The sequence below is a fragment of the Aegilops tauschii genome, chromosome 1 (assembly GCF_002575655.3).
Source record: "Aegilops tauschii subsp. strangulata cultivar AL8/78 chromosome 1, Aet v6.0, whole genome shotgun sequence".
In the NCBI taxonomy this organism is placed as follows: domain Eukaryota; kingdom Viridiplantae; phylum Streptophyta; class Magnoliopsida; order Poales; family Poaceae; genus Aegilops; species Aegilops tauschii.
In genome coordinates, this window is record NC_053035.3 from 359955326 (window position 1) to 359970843 (window position 15518).

A 15518-nucleotide genomic window follows, 5' to 3' on the forward strand; every position below is an offset into this window, starting at 1 on the left:
ATCTTAGTTTAACCCCTTTGAGAACCGACGTGGATCGTATTCGAATCAGCGTCGTTAAACAATTCTTAAAGTCATTTGGGGGCTTCCTGTTCAAACATGGGTCGTATTCGAACCAAAGAGAACATAGCTGTCGATACCCTCTTGATTGGCATCGCCACACCCACTGGGGGCTATATGATCGTATTCGAATCCTAGCATAACCCCTTTGGGCCGGGTCTCTGGTCGTATTCGAACCGGAAGCCCCTAAGTTCCTCTGCTTTATAGCAAGTTCCGTCTGTTTATTTCCAAGTGTGTACGGCCGGGTCTCACTTTGCCGGCTTAACTTTGGTTTACAGTATTAGCTGAACACAATGGGTGTTATTAAGACAGGTAAACCGGAATTGCGGTACCAACCTTCCTACCCGGGTTATCTAAGCCGGAAGTATGCTTGCAGGCCGCTAAGTATGTTATTACAGCTGTATTCAGGATATTATTGAAGACCAGTCCTTTTTTGATTCATATTCCGGGTTATCTAAAACCTATGATTCTCAGGGCGGTAAGCCACCTCGAGGCTTGTGATTTGTCTTTTTCTGCAGGATAGTTACAGGCAACTATTTTGAGAGTAAGGTAAACAAATGATTAATTATGACCCGGAGAAACATAAAGGAGACAATTTCAACAGACTTCAGCATTCAAAGCGTGCACGGTGGCACGACAAAGATAAAATATTGGTTCTACTCTATTACAAGACTCATTGAGTCCAAAAGGGTGAGGCATTGTTTGATAAGCCGCCAGCCGAGTTACGACGCTTGTTGAGTTGAAGTTTCCGGCTCGTTCCTATCTTCTCCTCCGGCTGATCCCAAGACCTGGAAAGTTGATGACTTCCAGTCGATGCCGCTGAGAGCTTCGAATTGGGCTTCCTCGTCAATTAACCCGGCTGGGTCAATCTCCGGGGCGAAGGTGTGCTGACGAGCCGGCGGGATCAAGTTGGGGGCTTCATAGCGCGGAGTAGGGATCCTCTGATTTTCTGCATCGTAGCCCGGCTGATACTTCATCAGATCTGTATCGTTGCCAATCAGAGTGGCCACCGGGCGTACGGCCTTCACGCAAGCTGTGAAGTCCTTCTGATCGAAAGCGGAGCCGTCTTCCTTCAGGCTTGGATAGCCAAGGGCGATGTCCGCCGGGTCTAACTCTGGCAGGAACGCCTTGGCCCGGCTCAGCGCAGCGATCGCTCCGGCTCTTGCAGAGGCCCGTCGCAGCTCTTGGATCCGTTGAGGCAGAACGGCGAGCCGGCGAAGGACTTCTGCCAGGTGAGTCGGCACCTCGTTGGATAGGGCCACCACAGCCAAGGCACGCTGTGACCCGGTGTAGAGTTGCTCCACCAGGGTATACACGGCCTTCAGCTTGGTTACCACGCTCTGGTTGAGGTTGGCACTTCTGGGACCTGTTTAACAGAGTCAGATAAGCCGCCGACAAGGATGAATTATGAGATATAAAAATTCTAAACTTGATGAAAGCCGGTGAGGCGACTTACCGAAGATTGCGGCCACCATCTGGGACACCTGGCGCTTTAGGCCGGAGAGCTCGGCAGTCTTCTCGGAGAGAGCCTTCTCCGCCTGTTCAGCCTAGTTCACCAATGCGACCTTCTCTTCGGCCCACGCCTTCCGCTCAGCGTCAAACTCCGTCTTCAGCTTCTCTTGAGCGGCGATGCTGGACACAAATTTGGCATTTGCCTTCCGGGTCTCCATCTCTTGCATCTTCAGCCGGTTCTTGAGATCAGCCATGTCAGCCTCTAGCTTCTTGCCAGCAGCCTGCATAAATTTCCGGGTTATGACATGAACAATTACTATATAAATTTCAAAGTCCCAAGCGTTTTCCAAGCAAAGACACTTGGCACTTGGGGGCTAATGCATATTGAACGTTTCTATCTACAACTGGCCGGTTCAATTGGGTAAGCTGGAACCTAAGTCTACAACATATTCAACCATAAGTCGTCGACTTGGGGGGCTAGCATGGTAAAGGTAACTATGCAGTAAGTAAGAGGACAGCAGAATGATACCTCAGATTTCTGCTGGATCTGGTTCACCATGGCAACCTCTGCGTCCCGGCTCTTGTGCACTTGGCTGATGTAGCCAGAGACGAGCTCTCCAATGCTCAGGTTGGCGTAGTCGGAGAGGTCCAGGTTCACCCGGTGGGGCTGCAGCAACTCCCCCTTAGCGGAGCACTTGGCCAGTGCGGTAGGTCTCCCCGGCTCAACAAATTCCGTCCGAGTGATTACCACGTCCGGATCATTTGCTGGTTGAGCCGAGCCGGAGGCCTCCGGGTTAGCAGAAGCTTCGGCAGCTGCCTTGTTGGTTGGAGCGGCGGCTTTGGGAGCGGAGGCAGCTGGCGGTTCTTGATCTGCTGCCTCCGGCTCAGGCAACTCCGGCTCTTCGATTGGCTTGGCCTTCTTCGCCCTCTTGGTGAGTTTGGCTTGGGCACTGAAAGGACAGAAACGTTAAGCATAAAAGGGTAAGTAAAGACAAGTATAGCATGAGATGGTTATCATTACCCGGGCGCGGTCTTGAAAGCCAGAAGACTCGACTGCATAGAGTCGCCCGAAGAGGGGGAGGTCTCCTGATAATTTGAGTCAGAAGAATTGAGTGGCTGACGGATAACACCCGCCAACGGATGAAAAGGGTACAAGTGGGAAATAACCTCAGTTCGGCGCTTCCTCGATGCGTCAGGTAACCCGGAGGAGAGGTCGGTGTCCTTGTTGGTCCGGGTGTGACGCCGGCTCTCATGAACCTGTCGCTTCAAAATAAATTGAGGATCTTGATAAGCTAAAGGATGTGAAAAGCTTACTTTTCGGGTTACCCTTCGGACTTTCAGCCTTGGCAAGGGCTCCGAGTCGGAGGAAAGTGACATTACCTCTTCAACCACCGGGTTACTGGCTCTGGTGTCATCCTGTTGATGAACAAGTGTTGGTAAGGCGGACAAGAAATAAACAATAAACACAACAAAGAGCTTACAGGTTCAGGGGTTACCTCTGACTCGGAGCTGTCGCTTAATTGCATCAGCTCCGAAGCAGTTGGCCTACTCCCCTTCTTGCGGGGAGCGGCTTTCTTGGCGGCTTTCTTCGCCTTTCTGGCCTTCTTGGCCACTTCGTGGTCATATTTGACCCGCCAGAACTTGTCATCAGCCTGAAAAAATACAATGGTGATTTCTTAGAGATTCAGATGAAGGTTATCTGTAGACAAAGGTAAAATGTTTAAATCAGTGGCTTACCGCTGGGGCTGGGTTGGTCTTGCAGAAGGGGGCTAACCCGGTCCTCCCGCAATCTGCCAGGCTCTCGTTCAAGAGAGCCTTGGTCATCTCCTCGGCAACATCTTCAGGAAGATCGTTGCGGCTGTGTCTCTGGGGGTCATCCTTTCGGCCCGTGTACTCACACATTAAGTCGGGGCGGCGGCTCAATGGGATCACCCGCCACGAGATCCAGACCCGGACCAGATCGATTCCGTTCAGACCATTGCCCAGGAGAGCCTTGATCTTGTTGATGGTAGGGAGCAGGGGTTGGCGCTCCGCTGGAGTCAGCTTGTCTGACAGTGGGTGAGTCGGCTCCAGACGCGAGGGGCGAAAGCCGGGCAACAGACTCTCATCAGCCGGTGATGTGTCTTGGCAGTAAAACCACGTCAGATTCCAGTCCTTGGGGTGGCTGGGCGGCTCTGCGTAAGGGAAAAGGCAGTCCCTACGCCGCTGGATGGAGATGCCGCCTAGCTCCAAACTCGGCCCGTTGGCACACTCGTTCTGGCGGTTTAAATAGAAAAGCTCTCTGAAGAGCAGCAGACTGGGTTCTTCTCCAAGGTAAACCTCGCAGAACACTTGGAAGTTGCAGATATTGGATACTGAGTTGGGTCCTATGTCCTGAGGTCGCAGATCGAAGAAATTCAGAACGTCTCTGAAAAACTTTGAGCCGGGCGGTGCGAAGCCCCGGCTCATGTGATCCGCAAAAATGATCACCTCCCCGTCCTTTGGCTGTGGTCTCTCTTCTGACGGGTCAGGGGCGCGGTAGGACATGACATCCTTCTTTGGCAGGTGGCCTGACTTGACAAACTCTGCTAGAGTTTCGTTGGTGACATTGGACCTCATCCAATTGCAAGTGATAGAGGCTTTAGGAGCTTTGGGAGGCATGGTGAAAGTCGGCAGCCTATGATAGAAGGAAACGTCCGGTTTAAGTATAAGCCGGAGGAAAGTTGTAATTCAGTGTTAAGTGGCGGCTTATGGAGGGGACTAATGATATATGTCTAGGTACATCGGGTTATCTAAGCCGCTGGTGTGCTTGAGGGTAATTCAAATTGTCTACAGCCTGGTTATAAGTGAGCTGGAAAGTTTTACGGTGCGCGGCTTCCCTTAAGTCGGAAGGTTCTACGGCGCATGTTTTCTTTAAGCCGGAAATGTAAACCGCCATGATTCAATGAGGGCAGTTTTTTACTAAGTGTGGTGAAAACAGGTTTCACACATTGTGGTAAATGTTTTGGATCAAAATGGTCGGGCAAAAGGAAAATTTCTAGACCTAAAAAACAGACGCAGGGGAATTCTTGAGCATTGAACAAGGCCTTATGCAGTAAAAGGAGGTCTACTTGCATGAGAAATGGGTGCTAAAACAGCTACCGCAGTAGTTCTACACAGGGCTAAGATCAAAAAGGGCAGTAAAAATAAAAACTACCGGGGCTCGTAGGTGACAGCGAAGAACACGAAGAACACGGATGAACCCTACGGCAGATCTGTTCTACAGGGCAAGCAGGACTTACGGTGGCTGGTGAGTCGCGGAGGTTGTCGCATTCCTCTGGTCAAATCAGGGTGATGCAGCGGCCTGAGTTGATGACGACGAGAAGACCCGCGGCGGCGGTAGTAGTAGAGCTCGGGCAGGGGAGCAGTGGCGCGAGGAAGAAGACGAAGGAGAGAGAAGTGGTTGGAGGCCCGTCGGTCCGGCCTATTTATAAGGCGAGCTCATAAGTGGGCGCGAGAATCAAGGAGACCACGGCGTGGTTATCTCCCCACGAAACGCCTCGATTTTCGGGATGACAGTAAAAAAATGGACTTAATGGAGGATGACGTCACGGCGGATTATCCGGAGTCCAGAGGATGACGTCGCGCCGGGTTATGGCCTTCACACAATTATAAGCCAGAGGTTTTCTGTCGAAGGAATGGAAGATTGACATGAGCCGGCTCAAATCAATCTGGGGCCTAATGTTGAGGATATAGACCTTAGAGTCACCCGCCAGGAGGGGCCGGGTTACTCATATGGTCATTGCCAGAAGCCCGGCGCCAAGCTTGAAGACGGTGGGCCAAAGATGGGCTTAAGACCCGGATATGGCTTAAGGCCCGTAGTTGCAATCATTATTATGGTAGAACTTGTAGTGTAAGGCAAGAATAGTTGAGAGTCCGAGCCGGACACTCTTATGAGCCGGCCGGGACTCTGAGAGCTGCTGGGCGTCAGCCTCCCTATATAAAGGGACGACCCGGCAGCGGTTTAAGGACAGGAACAATCTGATCGAGAGCCAGGCATAGCGGTCTAGCTCCCTGGTCATCGAAACCCTGATCAATACCACCTCAAACTGGACGTAGGCTTTTACCTTCACCGTAAGGGGCCGAACCAGTATAAACCCTCGTGTTCCTTGTCCCGCTTAACCCCTTCAAGCTTCCTAGTTGCGATGGCTCCACGACTAAGTCCTAGCTCGAGGACATCTGCCGTGACAATTCCACGACAAAACCGGTCTCGCATAAGCGTACGCGTAATGTTGGTCCGGGCCGCTTCATCTCACAATACCGCTGAACCAAAGTATGACATGCTGGTAAGCAGTATGACTTATATCGCCCACAACTCACTTGTGCTCTACTCGTGCATAACATCAACGCATAAAACCAGGCTCGGATGCCACTGTTGGGGAACGTAGTAATTTCAAAAAAATTCCTACGCACACGCAAGATCATGGTGATGCATAGCAACGAGATGGGAGAGTGTTGTCCACGTACCCTCATAGACCGAAAGCGGAAGTGTTAACACAACGCGGTTGATGTAGTCATACGTCTTCACGATCCGACCGATCAAGTACCGAATGCACGGCACCTCCGAGTTCAGCACATGTTCAGCTCGATGACGTCCCTCGAACTCCGATCCAGCCGAGTGTTGAGGGAGAGTTTCGTCAGCACGACGGCGTGGTGACGATGATGATGTTCTACCGACGCAGGGCTTCGCCTAAGCACCGCTACGATATTATCGAGGTGTAATATGGTGGAGGGGGGCACCGCACACGGCTAAAAGATCGTTGATCAATTGTTGTGTCTTTGGGGTGCCCCCCTGCCCCCGTATATAAAGGAGCAAGGGGGGAGGCGGCCGGCCTAGGAGGAGGGCGCGCCAAGGGGGGAGTCCTACTCCCACCGGGAGTAGGACTCCTCCTTTCCTTGTTGGAGTAGGAAAAGGGAAGGGAGAAGGAGAAAGAAGGAAGGGGGCGCCCCCCCTCCCTAGTCCAATTCGGACTAGTCCATGGGGAGGGGTGAGGCCACCCTTTGGGGCCTTTCTCTCCTTTCCCGTATGGCCCATTAAGGCCCAATACGAATTCCCGTAACTCTCCGGTACTCCGAAAAATACCCGAATCACTCGGAACCTTTCCGATGTCCGAATATAGTCGTCCAATATTTCGATCTTTACGTCTCGACCATTTCGAGACTCCTCGTCAAGTCCCTGATCTCATCCGGGACTCCGAACTCCTTCGGTACATCAAAACATATAAACTCATAATATAACTGTCATCGTAACGTTAAGCGTGCGGACCCTATGGGTTCGAGAACTATGTAGACATGACCGAGACACCTCTCCGGTCAATAACCAATAGCGGAACCTGGATGCTCTATTGGCTCCCACATATTCTACGAAGATCTTTATCGGTCAAACCGCATAACAACATACGTTGTTCCCTTTGTCATCGGTATGTTACTTGCCCGAGATTCGATTGTCGGTATCTCAATACCTAGTTCAATCTCGTTACCGGCAAGTCTCTTTACTCGTTCCGTAATACATCATCCCGCAACTAACTCATTAGTTACAATGCTTGCAAGGCTTATAGTGATGTGCATTACCGAGTGGGCCCAGAGATACCTCTCCGACAATCGGAGTGACAAATCCTATTCTCGAAATACGCCAACCCAACAAGTACGTTTGGAGACACCTGTAGAGCACCTTTATAATCACCCAGTTACGTTGTGACGTTTGGTAGCACACAAAGTGTTCCTCCGGTAAACGGGAGTTGCATAATCTCATAGTCATAGGAACATGTATAAGTCATGAAGAAAGCAATAGCAACATACTAAACGATCGAGTGCTAAGCTAACGGAATGGGTCAAGTCAATCACATCATTCTCCTAATGATATGATCCCGTTAATCAAATGACAACTCATGTCTATGGCTAGGAAACATAACCATCTTTGATCAACGAGCTAGTCAAGTAGAGGCATACTAGTGACACTCTATTTGTCTATGTATTCACACATGTATCATGTTTCCGGTTAATACAATTCTAGCATGAATAATAAACATTTATCATGATATAAGGAAATAAATAATAACTTTATTATTGCCTCTAGGGCATATTTCCTTCACCCAAACGGGGACATGAGCTCAAAAGCCAAACCTGGGCACACAAGGCTTATGTCGTCCTACCTGATCAGGGTAGCGCCCCGCGCATAACCTTCCCTCGTTGGAGGCACCGGCGGGAGGCATGACAATAGACCGCATCAGAGCTTCCCCATACAAAGGCAAGTGTGGTTGCACTGAAAAAGCCTATTTTAGTGGCACCTGACCAAGTTAATGACGGAATTTATCCCCAAAATATAATAGTGATAATTGATACTCCGACATCATATATCAACCTGTAATCCAAGTCATAGCAATATCCAACAACTACTCCAAAGCATAATATCATCATACCAAAATGCTCCGAGGATAGCATAACACTACTATCATGATGAATCCGAAAACAATAATCCTACTACTCCAATAACAAGAACAAGCTATCCAGCTAAGATCCACATGCAAATATCATCTCCGAAAATAATACTCCAAGCAACAGAACATCAACTATCATCATGAAAACAAAAACATACTAGCCGCTAATAATCCAATGGCAACATGACCTCCGAAGTAATACTCTGAAATATAATCTCACACACCAACATGAAAATAATCATAACATAAGCCACTAATAACCCAGAGGCAACATTTCATCCACATAATCATCAAAATATAAGTCCTAGAACTCCAAGCAATATCATGGCAATAGCAAGATCAAAACAATACTCCGAGAAATGCCATGAACAAATCATACATAGCTAATGCAAATTTTAAACAAGTTCAAATAATTTAAACCATGTCACTGCATTATAGTGATGCAAATGGAGGGTGTGGCTTGCCTGGGGTGGAAGAAATCACCGGGAGAAAGTGCGAGAAGCTCGCGGAACGAATCGCCGGAAATCTTTCTCTCTCGGAGGGGGCTGAATAAGGGCAAGGGCATAATGGTCATTTTCAGAATGTCAAAACATGGTGAAAATGATTCCATCGGAATGGGCTCGAAGAAGCGAAGAAGTGGGCTTTGGATTCACTTGATTTGGAGCTACAGGTAAAAAGATACAGACGTTTAAAGCTCAGGGACTAGTCTGTAAAAATACTTCTACAAACAGGTCCCTGGTAGTTAAACAGAACGTGTCTTTTTCTGAAAATATGTCTTCCACAATGGAAAACGCATTTTGGCCCAAGAAGAGCAGGAAGGCGCTTTCGTGTAGGGGAGACGTATTCGCGGGAATACGCCTCCACTTATCCACGTCAGCACCCGGCTGGGTCAACGCGGAGTGGCTGACGTGCGGGGCCCGTGGCTAGCTGGCAGGGAGGGTCGTCGTCTTCGTCTCCATCGCGCACGCTCGCGCTCGGCCGAGGCAGGGGCGAGCTCCGGCGATGCTCGCCGGCGCTACAGCCCATCTCCCGCGGCGCTCCGCCTACAGATGGATTCAGGAGGAGGAGCCACATCCGAAGGGGTAGGTTACGGCCGCCGGGGATGGACGGAGCGGTAGCAGCTTCGACGCCGGCGGACGGCGGCGTCGGGTGGAGTTGGGGTCGAGGCCACGGTTACTTCCGGAGACGAGGCGAAGGTGTGGGAAGGAGCTTTGAGGTCCGGGTGGTCCTCTGGTGAGGTCAGGAGGGAGGGGGAGGGCTCGATTGGCATGAATTCAAGAGGAGGCCCGAGGCGGCCATGGCGGCCATCTGAGACGAGGAGGAGCTCTCGAGCTCGAATGAAAGGCTAGGGCGGGGTGGGGAGGAGTGGGGGAGGAGTGCTGGTGCGGTCGAGGGAGCTCGGGGTTGCCTAAATAGCCAAGGGGGAGGAGCTGCCGCGCTGGCGTCGCCGCGGACGCGTGGCCGGAGCCACAGACGCGTGTGTGCGCGCTCGAGCTTGTAGGTAGGCGACGGGGGAGGAACATGGGAGAGTCTCACGGGGCAGAGGAGGCCAACGGAGCACGGGGAGGATGACGACGGCGACGAACAGAGCCAAACCGCCACTGTTCGCCCGTGGGCACGCGCTGGCTTGCATCTGTGAGGAAGCTGCCGAAGGGGGAGAGGGGTCCAGGAGAACGGTGACGACGAGGTGAAGCCAAGGGACATGCTCACGCGCGCTAAGACGACGAGGGGGAGCGGTGCCGAAGCACGAACAGTGCTCTAGACACGCCACAACACACAGAGCGCGTGAAACTGCATGCCAGTTGCATGGTCACCACGGGACAATGCACAGGGAGGTCACGAGAGGATTGCAAACTATGTCTGGGGGCTGGTCCTTCCAGGGTGGATCATTTATGTGCCATTGGCTCGATTTGAGGCACTGTGGTTGGGTTGGAATGGAGCTCTGAAGTTTTCTGCAGTAATCTTGGTCGTGCACTAGCGATCAACAGAAACTTGATTGGGGACAAATAGTTTGTCTGCGGTGTTTATCTATGGAAGGACTACAGTCCTGGAGGTTTAGAGAAGAAATGGACCACAATTGACTAGGGTTGCTTCGCAATTGCATTTTTGGTCCAGAAACTTGATCAACATGATGCTCTCACATGGAGTGATGGAATGGGATGAAGTTTGACAAAACCTCATGATATGGACATATAATATGGACATATAAAGATGCTGTAAAAAGCTCATACCAAATGGGTTCACCAAAATGGTACTTGCTTCACAAGCATCCGCTCTGTCCAGAAAATTGGAATAATTTTGGTGATCAAATGGCTCAATGAAATGGTCCCAAATTGCGTGGAGAGATGTTATATAGGCAGGAGCATGATCTGGTAATGTATCAGGATTTTTGAAGCAATATAAAATGCACTTGCTTCACAACCTGAAAATATTGCCAGAATCAAAGATTTGGTCCTGTGCTCACATAGATGATTGGATGGGGCTGCAAATGGGTGGAGGGGGTTGATATGAGCAAATGAAGGAGTATGCAAAAGTTCAACTCATTTGGATACTCCTAGATAGTACTTTCTTCACAAAGCCTTCTGCCTGACAGAAACTTTGAAAAATCACTGAGGAAGATTGGCTAGGCAAATAAAGTTGAATTTGTGCATGAGGCAATGATTTTGATATATACGCATGCCCAAAAAGCTTGGGAGGAACTAGGAAAATATAAATGACACTTCCTTCACAAAGTGCCATTCAGGGCAGAATAGGAGAATAATTATTGGGGAACTATTCTTGGGCTAGGACAGGAATGTTTGGGCATAGTTGAGCAATATATGACCCAAGGGAATTATGAGAATTATTTGGGGATTTTTGGACGGACAGAAATATAGGTCGCTTCACAACCTAGGGCAGATAGGGTTATTCCTTTAATAGAAAAAGGAATATTCCCTAGAAAAAGATTTTAGGGTTTGGTCAAGGAGTGAAGTGACATGATCTTGGCAAGGTTTTGAGAATGCTGAGCCACTTGGGAGGGGGAATGAGGATGACTTCCCAGGTGGCAAGGCCATAGAACCACTCCAAAAAGAAAAACAGAGCAAAAACCAAATAAATCAAAAGAAAAAGGAAAGGGCCAAAAGCCAGGCTGTTACATCCCGCTACATCATGTCATCTTGCTTAATGCGTTACTCTATTCTTATGAACTTAATACTCTAGATGCAGGCAGGAGTCGGTCGATGTGTGGAGTAATAGTAGTAGATGCGGAATCGTTTCGGTCTACTTGACACGGACGTGATGCCTATATTCATGATCATTGCCTTAGATATTTCATAACTTTGCACTTTTCTATCAATTGCTCGGCAGTAATTTGTTCACCCAGCGTAATAATTTCTATCTTGAGAGAAGCCTCTAGTGAAACCTATGGCCCCCGGGTCTATTTTACAACATATTAGTTTTCCGTCAACTTGCCAATTTCTGTCGCCGTTCCCTTATTTTGCAATCTTTACTTTCCGTTCCATAAACCAAAGATACCAAAATTACTTTACCGTTTATCCATCTCTACCAGATCTCACTTTGCGAATAACCGTGAAGGGATTGACAACCCCTTTGTCGCGCTGGTAGCAAGTTGGTGTTTGTTTGTGCATGTATTCGATGGCTTGTTGCGTAGTCTCCTACTGGATTGATACCTTGGTTCTCAAAACTGAGGGAAATACTTACGCTCCTTTGCTGCATCACCCTTTCCTCTTCAAACCAACGCAAGCTCAAGAGGTAGCAAGAAGGATTTCTGGTGCCGTTGCCGGGGAGATCTACGCCCTCAAGACATACCAAGTACCCATCATAAACTCTCATCTCTCGCATTACATTATTATCCATTCACATCTCATTTTCCTCTCCCCCACTTCTAAAATGATTTTCGAAAATATTCGCCTTTTCTTCGCCTCTCTTCCGTTCGTCTTCTTCGCTTGCTTTTTGTGTGCTCGTGTGGTGGATTGCTTGCTTTGTCACGATGGCTCAGGATAATACCAAATTGTGTGACTTTTCCAATACCAACAACAATGATTTTATTAGTACTCGATTGCTCCCGATGCTAATGTGGAATCTTGTGAAATTAATACTATTTTGTTGAATCTTTTTATGAAAGATCGATTTTCCGGCCTTCCCAATGAAGATGCCGCATCCCATCTTAATAATTTTGTTGATTTGTGCGATATGCAAAAGAAAAAAAGATGTGGATAATGATATTTTTAAGTTGAAGTTATTTCCGTTCTCGCTTAGGGATCGCGCTAAAACTTGGTTTTCATCTTTGCCTAAAAATAGTATTGATTCATGGAATAAGTGTACAGATGCTTTTATTTCCAAGTATTTTCCTCCCGCTAAGATCGTCTCCCTTAGGAACGATATTATGAATTTTAAACAACTTGATCATGAACATGTTGCACAGTCTTGGGAGAGGATGAAATTGATGATTAGAAATTGCCCTACTCATGGTTTGAATTTATGGATGATTATACAAAAAAATTATGTCGGATTGAATTTTGCTTCTAGAAATCTTTTAGATTCGGCCGCGGGAGGCACTTTTATGGAAATTACTTTAGGAGAAGCTACTAAACTCCTAGATAATATTATGGTTAACTATTCTCAATGGCATACCGAAAGATCGTCCACTAGTAAAAAAAGTGCATGCAATTGAAGAAATAAATGTTTTGAGTGCAAAGATGGATGAGCTTATGAAATTGTTTGCTAGTAAGAGTGCTCCTATTGATCCTAATGATATGCCCTTGTCTACTTTGATTGAAAACAATAATGAATCTATGGATGTGAATTTTGTTGGTAGGAACAATTTTGGTAATAACGCGTATAGAGGTAATTTTAATCCTAGGCCGTTTTCTAGTAATTCCTCTAATAATTATGGTAATTCCTACAACAGTTCTTATGGAAATTATAATAAGATGCCCTCTAAATTTGAGAATAGTGTTAAATAATTTATTAGTTCACAAAAGAATTTCAATGCTTTGATTGAAGAAAAATTGCTTAAGATTGATGATTTGGCTAGGAATATGGATATAATGTCTCTTGATGTTGATTCTTTGAAACTTAGATCTATTCCACCTAAGCATGATATCAATGAGTCTCTCAAAGCCATGAGAATTTCCATTGATGAATGCAAAGAAAGAACCGCTAAGATGCGTGCTAAGAAAGATTGGTTTATAAAAGCGTGTTCTTCTAGTTTCCGTGAAAATAATGATGAAGATCTTAAAGTGATTGATGTGACTCCTATTTAATATTTGTTTTCCAATGTAAATCTTGATAAATATGGGACTGGAGATGATTCAACTTTAGTTCGAAGGTGTCCCAATGATTCGGAGTTTTTAGATCTTGATGCAAAAATTGATAAATGTGGGATTGAAGAGGTCAAAATTTTAGATAGCAATGAACCCACTATTTTGGATTTCAAGGACTTTAATTATGATAATTTCTCTTTGATAGATTGTATTTCCTTGTTGCAATCCATGTTGAATTCTCCTCATGCTTATAATCAAAACAAAGCTTTTACTTAACATATCGTTGATGCTATGATGCAATCTTATGAAGAAAAGCTTAATTTGAAAGTATCCTAGAAAACTTTATGATGAGTGGGAACCTACTATTAAGATTAATATTAAAGATTATGAATGCTATGCTTTGTGTGATTTGGGTGCTAGTGTTTCCACGATTCCGTAAACTTTATGTGATGTGTTAGGTTTCCGTGAATTTTGATGATTGTTCCTTAAATTTGCATCATGCGGATTCCACTATTAAGAAACCTATGGGAAGAATTAATGATGTTCTTATTGTTGCAAATAGGAATTATGTTCCTGTAGATTTCATTGTTCTTGATATAGATTGCAATCCTACATGTCCTATTATTCTTGGTAGACCTTTCCATAGAACGATTGGTGCAATTATTGATATGAAAGAAGGAAACATTAGATTTCAATTTCCGTTAAGGAAAGGCATGGAACACTTTTCAAGAAAGAAAATTAAATTGCCTTATGAATCTATTATGAGAGCCACTTATGGATTGCATGCCAAGATGATAATACTTAGATCTATTCGTGTTTTTATGCCTAGCTAGGGGCGTTAAACAATAGCGCTTGTTGGGAGGCAACCCAATTTTATTTTTGTTCTTGCTTTTTAGGTCTTTTTTTCTTTGAATAAATCATCTAGCCTCTGGTTAGATGTGGTTTTGTGTTTTAATTAGTGTTTGTGCCAAGTAAGACCTATGGGATAACCTACGCTGATAGTTAATTTGATCTTGCTGAAAAACAGAAACTTTTGTGCTCACAAAAACAATTCTTACTCATAGAAGGAACATGATAAAATACTGATTCTTTTTGAAGAAGACTAGTAAACAAATTATCTAGGATTTCCTATTTTCTCAGGATTTTTGGAGTTACAGAAGTATTCGAAATATTCAGATTGCTACAGACTGTTCTGTTTTTGACAAATTCTGTTTTTCGCGTGTTGTTTGCTTATTTTGATGCATCTATGGCTAGTATCGGGGGGTATGAACCATGGAAAAGTTGGAATACAGTAGATATTACACTAATATAAATAAAGAATGAGTTCACAACAGTACCAAAAGTGGTGATTTATTTTCTTATACTAACGGAGCTTACGTGATTTTCTGTTGAAGTTTTGTGTTGTGAAGTTTTCAAGTTTGGGTAAGGATTTGATGGAGTATTGAATAAGGAGTGGCAAGAGCCTAAGCTTGGGGATGCCCAAGGCACCCCAAGGTAATATTCAAGGATGTCAAAAATCCTAAGCTTGGTGATGCCCCGGGAAGGCATCCCCTCTTTCGTCTTCGTCTATCGGTAACTTTACTTGAGGCTATATTTTTATTCACCACATGATATGTGTTTTGCTTGGAGCGTCCTGTATGATTTGAGTCTTTGATTTTTAGTTTGACATAATCATCCTTGCTGTACACACCTTTTGAGAGAGACACGGATGAATCGTGATTTATTAGAATGCTCTATGTGCTTCACTTATATCTTTTGAGCTAGGCAAAATTTGCTCTAGTGCTTCACTTATATCTTTTTAGAGCACGGTGGTGGTTTTATTTTATAGAAATTGATGAACTCTCATACTTCACTTATATTATTTCGAGAGTCTCTAAACAACATGGTAATTTACTTTGGTTATAAAATTAGTCATAATATGATAGCATCCAAGAGGGATATAATAAAAACTTTCATATAAAGTGCATTGAATACTATGAGAGGTTTGATTCATTATGATTGTTTTGAGATGTGAAGATGGTGATATTAGAGTCATGCTAGCAAGTAGTTGTGACTTTGAGAAATACTTCTCATAGAGTATTCCACCTATAGTGCTATGTCCATGGCTCACGCTCATGTATTGCTTGAAAGTTGAAAAGGTTTGAGAACATCAAAAGTATGAAACAGTTGCTTGGCTTGTCATCGGGGTTGTGCATGATTTAAATATTTTGTGTGGTGAAGATGGAGCATAGCCAGACTATATGATTTTGTAGGGATAAGCTTTCTTTGGCCATGTTATTTTGAGAAGACA

The 15518-nt window shown here is 45.9% G+C and overlaps 1 protein-coding gene across 3 annotated transcripts; it reads right to left on the reverse strand.

The window, feature by feature from the left end:
* Nucleotides 1–614: 614 nt before the first annotated feature.
* On the reverse strand, nt 615–6788 carry LOC141022156 (uncharacterized). Of its 3 annotated transcripts, none has more exons than XM_073498231.1 (6): nt 3247–6788; nt 2677–3161; nt 2531–2595; nt 2039–2459; nt 1514–1790; nt 615–1423 (listed from the first exon to the last, which is right to left on the reverse strand). In XM_073498231.1, the coding sequence occupies exons 1-2, from the start codon at nt 4147–4149 to the stop codon at nt 2886–2888; spliced, it is 1179 nt and encodes a 392-aa protein (XP_073354332.1). In that variant the 5' UTR covers nt 4150–6788; the 3' UTR covers nt 615–1423; nt 1514–1790; nt 2039–2459; nt 2531–2595; nt 2677–2885. The 3 variants fall into 3 exon arrangements, with proteins under 3 accessions (XP_073354332.1, XP_073354335.1, XP_073354333.1); XM_073498234.1 differs by having other exon boundaries at nt 3247–6771; XM_073498232.1 differs by lacking the exons at nt 615–1423; nt 1514–1790; nt 2039–2459; nt 2531–2595 and having other exon boundaries at nt 2643–3161.
* Nucleotides 6789–15518: the final 8730 nt, after the last annotated feature.